The following is a 7,824-nucleotide window of genomic DNA, read 5'->3' as shown; positions in this document are numbered from 1 at the left end:
CAAACGACTCCGGCATGGCACTCACTCCCCTTCTTATTCTTTTTTGTTTAAAGTTACACAGAATTCCTTTGCTAAAACATCTTTCGGAAATCGTGAAAAACGACACTCGTCTTTCGTCAAAACACTCTTATTTGATGCCATGCTTGTTGAACACCATTTTCATTTCTTTTATTTCTGACATCCAACAACAAAAAGAAATCGCAGAACAAAGTCCGCTCCTCTGCTAATGTGTGAAATGCCCAGTTACCCAGTCAAAGTTTGACACCGTCAAAGCTCCCTCTATGGTGACGAGACCCTATCACGATGTATATCTTGTATTTTCACTCGCCAAGAAACAGCCACATGTGGAGGTCAACCCACCCCACAAAGACTTGTTTCTCATGTCACGCCCGAGGTAATGCATCGTTTGCGCGTCCTCCGTGGGAATGTAGTGTTTGTCCTACTGCTTACTTTGCAGGAGACGGTGTGGAATCGTGTTTGGGGAAGGGAACATTGAGACTGAGATACTCTTGGCTTGTTTGTGCCGTTGACTTTGCCAGTCAACGTTTGGTGGACGAGGATGGACGCTTCTTATCTTCGCGGAATATCCCCCCCCCCCCCCACCATGACCTCGTGTCTCCTGCAGATCCATCCCTGTTCTCACGGGATCCTCAATTTCACTTGTCTACGCCTTGTGCTGCACACACTATATTGAATGCAGTCACCAACAGGACAGAGACGATGACACTTAATTCTCGAAGAGGGAGGAGAGGGCAGAGGAAATGGTAGTTTCATCGATTAAGATGGAGAAGGAGAGGGAGATAACAATTCAAGTACCAATTTGGATCACCCACCACCACGGATGAAACAGGGATCCATGGAGTATTTATTCGATTAAATAAATACTCAAGGGTTTTCTAGTCTTTTCTCATCTGTCCTCGGTCGGATTCTGGAGTAACTGCGTGTATATTATTTTCCCTTCTTTGACGTGCAGGAAATACGCAGACTCAGGCACTGCACGGGCTGCCCACACTCCGTGAGCCGGTCTTCTGCCCTCTTGAAAGCAGTGGCACGCATTCCCACCGTCGCACGGACGACATTAACCTGTTTTCGTTCCCATACACGCCATCTCTTGTCGCCTTCCCACGCCAATTTCCTTCCTTCCTACGTCTCAAAACCACAGTGCGACGCGACCGAATTATCGGAGATAATGCCTCTCCAGTGGGAAGAAAGGATTGCCTCGTTTTGCTCGCACAGTCTCTTGGGATTCCCCTCTACCCTCTTCGCAATTAAGATCACCCCCATCCGATTGACCTCCTCCTCCTCCCCCTACACCACCATCCGCCGCGACTCCACTACGCTTAATTCCTGGCCTCCAGAAGTCGGTCTTCTGCGGACCCCATCAAAGTCTCCTCTTCCACATTGTACCATTTGGGAAGGGGAAGGGATCCTCTGTAACGGATACGAAGAGCAGCTCAGCTAGGCATCATACCCTGAGGCAATAATGGCCACAGGTGCCTTGCGCAAGTTCTCATGTCGTACCTATCTTTATCTCTATCACCTTCAGTCAATAAGACTGCATTAAGCTCTGTTTTGTTGGTTAGCTCTTGTCGGGGAACCTTCCTCTCAAGTCTATCATTCGGCAGCTCTGGTCCATTCCTCTCATATCTCAACCATTTCTTGTTCGCTCCATCTCTTTCTTGCAGAGGATGAGAGATAGGTTCCTTATTTCTGGACACAGTAGCACCAGGGCTACCCGCCGCATCAACTACAGAAAGTACGGCATTACCGCTGATCGTATAGACTCCGGCAGAAGCAACATGACCAGCACAACCACTGCCCTCGCTGCTGCTCGGATCGCGGACCGACCATCTTCACAAGAACATCAAGCGGCCCTCCAGTGCCCGCGTTGTGATTCCACCAACACCAAGTTCTGCTACTTCAACAACTACAGTATGTCGCAGCCTCGGCATTTCTGCAGGGCCTGCAAGCGCTACTGGACGCGAGGCGGCACCCTCAGGAACGTGCCCGTAGGTGGTGGATGCCGGAAGAACAAGCGCGTCAAGAAGCCGACGACGATGACCGCCAAAGTATCGCCTCACTGTCCGCCTCTGCCTCGCCCGATTGTGCTGCCTAACACTCTCGAGTCGCTGTCGCCGCCCCGTTGTACTTCCAAACACATCGATACATCCATATTCCGTTCATCGCCAACTTTACCAAACACCATCCATATCCCTGCTTGCACCGCTGCCTTCGATCCCCAGCCCCAGGTCAGTGCACTTGGAGCCGGATTTCCCCCTAACCGAGGCGACGACGACGAGTACCATCTCCGCCAATTGTTTGAGCAACTGCCGCTTACGAATGAGTACCCACTGTTTGGATCGTCGTTGTCGTCGGCCTCCGCGGCATCGCTTCTGGTTTCCAGCCTTCAGCAGCCGGGGAGAAATGAAGGCAGTCAAGCCTTGTTGGCCCAGGAGGACCTGCGAGAATTCGGCAACTTTGGAACGATCAAGGAAGCGAACAACCAACAAGGTGAGACGAATGGTAGGATCAACAACAGCCACATAGGTTGGCAATTCTCCACAGGGAATTCTTTGGGAGCTTTTGGCTCGGCTGCCACCAAGGTCTCACCAACCGATACCTCGTTTCTGTACTCGAGAGAAGCCACTGGTTGGGCGGACGCCGTCAGCGGCTGGTCGTCAGCTGCACATCTGATTTAGCCCGAAATCCAGTACCATTCCTTTCTTCGCTTTCGTCTTGCTAGCTAGCTAGGTATCTTAAATCTATTGGAGCATATATCTTACTGATGTGCACTAGTGGTAGTGGTAGTGATGGTGAGGATATATATAGTGAACTAGACGTATTCATCTCATCGAGGTGGCGTCGCTGTTGCCGGAGGAGTGGATCGGAGTGATCATGTCGGTTTGCATTAAGCTTCTGAAGCGGTTCGGTTTCTCACTGAATATGGCATCACGAAGAGCATTTGCTCCGAGAGGAACCTCGGATCCATTCGGCTAGCTCCGGCTCCCGGAACACTTAGAACAACATGTCTGGTCTGGTCTGATCTGAACTGAGAAGAGAAAGGGAAGAACAGCGGAGTTGGAGGAGTAATTAAGTTGGATTTTGATGCGTGTATGCATGTATAGGGTTTCTAGTAAGTGGTGATAGGCACAGAGGGATTTGTTCTTGATATGTTGTTCTGAGCTTAATTAATAGTGCACAAGCCTGCATTTGATTTCCTTTGATTGGTTTCAAGAGGAGTTACTATTGTTGAGGGTGAGATCTCATTTCAATCACGAGGATTAATTAACTCTTGAACTTGCTTTGCACCTGTACTTCTTCTTCTTCTTCTTCTTCTTCTCCTTCTTTCCTTCCTTCCTTCCTTTGATGTCAGCTGTGGGTTATTTATCTATGCAAATTACTTGATATGCATAATATTTACATTCTATCTGATGGGATGGATTATTTATTTATTTATTTATTAAAAAATAAAAAAGGATGTGTTTGGAGGACGTAAAATAAAAAGAGACTCTCTCTCTCTCTCTCTCTCTCTCTCTCTCTTAGAGCTTCTCCCTCTACAAGACAATGTACGACAAAGGTTAAGTGGGATCATTAAATTATAACAACACAGGTAATTTACCATCCAAATCCACACACGAATGGATATCAAGCAATCAACTCCAAGAAAGAGATTCATAACCATGTTCACTAATATAAATTCAACTATTACGTCGTCAACGTTTCAAATCCCAACACCACTACCATGTTGGAGGTTTAGACAAACTATGTCCGAGAGACTTCGATCGGACTGACTTGGAAAGACTCGACAATAAGATGCAGAACACCGTGGGCTGTTAGCATGGTCCGGAGCAGACGCAGAAAAGAAATAAGATGTAGCAATATCCATCGTCGTAACCCTGAGCTGAGCATGATTCGTGGCACTTGTGGTCGCTGAAGCAAGCGCCATGAAATTTCTTATTCCGGCTGACGCACGTTCGATCGAGAGAAGCCCTCGAAACCACTTGATCCACTTCTGCAGAAACAAAAAAACACCGATTTCTTTCTTTCTTTCTTTCTTTGTTTTTAATATCATGAAAGAGTAAAGAAAATTCAGACATCACTTCATACGATCGATCGTATGAGCCATCAACTACTTGTTTTTTGTTTGGCGAGAAAAGTGGTCGAATATTCAAACATGCATGAAAGAATCTAGTTTGTAGTTTCCGATGGAAAAAAAAGGTCATGAAATTGCACGAGCCAATGAAGGAAAAAACTTGTTGGCACAGAGAGTTTTGTGTGTTTTTTATGCAAGATTGGATTGGTCACCTGAAGCCAAAAGAAGCATGATCATTAGTAGCAGAGAGCATGAGACGGACTTCTTCACCTCCATTGTGACGAGCTACTTGCTGGGATGAGATGTTTGTTGCGATGACCGCAAATGTAGATCGGATCCTTTTATACCGGTGGAGTTGAGACTTTTTAGAAGGGAAAAAGATTCTTCGATAGGAAATTATGACATGAACTGAAAGCTTCAAATGCTTGCCTTGCATTCAGTGATTGCACAATTGAGGTAGACATGAACCGAATATGAGTAGATTCCAAGTTTTTAGGCATTGACATGCATGTATTCTGAATCGTAGTGATTGATAGTCCTCTATCTACATGCATGTTGACGAGGTCTGGTTGGGGAGGATGAGAAGGAAATTAGGAGGCTTCGTGGCAGGAGATCAACGTGTACAGAATTAAGACCTATCAGGTAAATAACTTGGCAAATACTCTTATTAAGGAGTAAGCTGTGAAATGGACTGAATAACCTACCTTGGTAGGTTCGGGCTAAAAACATGAATCTTCCGCCAATTTTTTCTTTTTATTTTAATTTACTGTGACAATTTAAATTTAGTTTCATCTACAATTTAGCGTTTGTGTCATATCATAATGTCTAACACGACAATCATTACCTATACTAAAATTAGTTGAAGTAACATCCTATACCAACGGCGTCGATGTGGGGTGTGAAAATGTTCAAAAACGTCGAGCATGTTGATTTGAGTTGATTGCACAAGGAGAGTCACAAGAGAACTAGAGCATGCCACCTTGAATCATCCGAGTATTGAATGTAGGAGATGTGTGAGGGTGTCGAGCGTGCCAATTTGAATTGTCTGCGAAGGGAGTGTCGAACGTAGGAGAGTGTGTTGTTCTAAACTACACGCAAAGAGAGTGTTAAATGGAGATGTACGAATGAGGTATGATAACTAGAACTACTTATACTAGAAATGACGAATGTAGGAGATGCACAAGAGCGTTAGAGTGCATCAAATTGAACTACCCACGTAAGGGGCACAGTACGTATAAGATGTGCAAGAGAGTTGGAGCATGTCGGCTTGAATACCCATGTAAGGAGCACGGGACGTAGGAGACATATAAGAACTTTGGGGCTTGTCGACTCAAACTACCTATATAAGAAATGTCGGATGTAGGAGACAAACGAGGGCATATGTGATGCTAAGAAGAAAGTGTTGCGATTGTAATGAAGTGACATGAAGAAATGCTATAGTCATTGCAAAGGCAGAGCAGAGTTGAAATATTGTAGCTATCTTGGACATGTGATGGATTTGGAATACCGCGGCCTTCTCAAAGAGGTAGCGGACTCAAAATATCATGGTTGTATATGGACTTGAAATGTCATGACCACATCAAAGAGACGATGAATGGAGACGTCATCACAAGTTGAAATTATGGCAGGCTAAGATGTTGCAGCGAACAGAGATGTCATGATAATCTTGAAAAGATGCAATGGACGGATACATTGCAACTAACTCGATGTTGTAGCAAATAGAGATACTATTACTACCTTGAAAATAGAGATACTATTACTATCTTGAAAATACTATTAATTTATCCAAAAAAAATTAGATATATTTTTTATTTATTTATCGAGTTGTCACTTAAAATTAAGTTGAGTTTCGAAAGGATCGTGTTACGAACAACCCGACATGAACCATGAAGCGTAGTGTGATTGTCCGTACATTTGATCATGCAGTTGGATCAGGTTGAACCCGCATCGCCAAACGCAAGAAGGCAACCTTATCATCATGTAGGCCCTTTGTCATCGAAAGAAGTTGGTGCGGCATGTCCAATAGTTCTTGATTGGACTTCACCTGTTTGGGTCCCGATTGATCACAAACAATGGTCACATCAGTTCTATACTTGATCTAAAATCATCCACGAAGATCGACGGTGCCCAAAAATGGAATTTTTCTTTTGCCAAATAAAATGTTGTAGCTATAATATATAGCATACGTGTGTTTCATAAAGATATAAGCATTTGAGAATTGAAGGGATCGCTGAGAAATGGAACTCTATCTTCTGCAACTGAGCTGTAAAAAGGCATTACGTGTGCAACTTATAAGGTTGGCCACTAAAACATAATAATCATCTCTTAATGTTTTCAGCCATATGCTGTACATGACATCATTTAGTTTTCATTACATAAAAGAAGCTGAAATCGAATACGTCAGCTAAGTTAGTTAGCTGATAAATATTTTAATAGTAAATTTTACTTTTTTATTACCCCTCCCCAAAAATAAAAACCTTAGTTTCGACGACACGAAGCAAACGAGAAGCAGTGGAGAGGATCGGACATCGGTGCAGTGCAGCGCAGCGCAGCGCTGCTTACTTCAGCCGCATGTCACGCAGAGGCAGACAAAGAAGAGAAAGCAATGTCCACCGATGGTGCCCTGACTGGCGCATGAGTCACTGCACTTGCTGTTGGAGAAGCAGAAGCCATGATACTTGTTGTTCACGTGAGCACACACGACAGATTTAGATTCCGCCGCAACTCCAGGTCTCGCAGGAACCACTAGATCCACTTCTGCAATAAGAAGAAGAAGAAGAAGAAGAAGAAGAAGAAGAATCATAATTCGATGGTTGTTTCTTTTGGGAAAATGGTCTCATATTGATGGTTGTATCAAACATGAAATAACCTAATTTCAAGCTTTCGATGGAAAATGCCATGAAATAGCACGAGTAAATGAAGAAAAAACGAATGTTTATGTGGGCAGATTGAAGCAGTGGGTGACCTGAAGCCAATAGGAGCATGATTAGTAGCAGAGAGCATGTAATGCACTTCTTAACCTCCATGGTGAATGAGCCGCTAGCTGTGATGAGTGCAATGGAGATCAGATCATTTTGTGGTGGTGAAATCTAGAATTTTTGGAAAGGAAAATGATTCTTCGATAGGAAAACATAACATGGAAAGAATTGTTTTAAATGCATGCATTGCATCCAGTGGACACGCGCAATGGAGGAGGACATAAACCAGTGTTTTTAGGCTAATATTAACCTGCCTATGACTTTTTTTTTTTTCCTATGGTTTGATTCGATTACCACACGTCAAAGTTTGGATTATTTGTCGATTATAAATGATATGAGGAGTGTGACGACATGTAGGCAGCCAACGACACATCACTCCCATTCGCCTGACATGTCAAAAGGATCCCAGTCTCACGTGACAAGAAAGCTAGATTGACAAAAACTGTTATGCCATAACCATTGCCTTGATAGGTCGATACGTGATCTCTTAGTTCATTGATGGTTGAATGGAGTATGTAACCATTCCTGATGTTTATCGCTATCTCGATCACCCATTGCACTCACTACAAAAACACCCCTCGGGTGTGTTCTTAGAGGATTCTCTCTCCTTCATTTTCTTGTATTACTTTACCGAATCCTCCAAACCTTTATTAACATAAATATCATAGAGGACGGACTTATCAGGTATACCCCCGATATAGTTTCTAGAAGATCTCGGCTTGAATCCCCAACATCCCAACACCTCAGCATGAG

The 7,824-nt window shown here is 44.0% G+C and overlaps 1 protein-coding gene across 1 annotated transcript; it reads left to right on the top strand.

Annotated features, from left to right (window-relative positions):
- The first annotated feature begins 1,500 nt into the window (after positions 1-1,500).
- On the top strand, positions 1,501-3,218 carry LOC103982101 (dof zinc finger protein DOF1.4). Its single transcript, XM_009398913.3, has one exon. It carries the CDS (start codon positions 1,689-1,691, stop codon positions 2,697-2,699), a length of 1,011 nt encoding a protein of 336 aa, XP_009397188.2. The 5' UTR covers positions 1,501-1,688; the 3' UTR covers positions 2,700-3,218.
- Positions 3,219-7,824: the final 4,606 nt, after the last annotated feature.

Source organism: Musa acuminata, chromosome BXJ3-4 (genome assembly GCF_036884655.1).
Source record: "Musa acuminata AAA Group cultivar baxijiao chromosome BXJ3-4, Cavendish_Baxijiao_AAA, whole genome shotgun sequence".
Classification (NCBI taxonomy): Eukaryota; Viridiplantae; Streptophyta; class Magnoliopsida; order Zingiberales; family Musaceae; genus Musa; species Musa acuminata.
The sequence above is the reverse complement of the archived record's forward strand: the minus strand, read 5'-3'. Positions and strand labels throughout refer to the sequence as shown.

Coding starts and splice junctions, on each gene's coding strand:
- LOC103982101 (XM_009398913.3), top strand. CDS start 1,689: ATGAGAGATAGGTTCCTTATTTCTGGACACAGTAGCACCAGGGCTACC.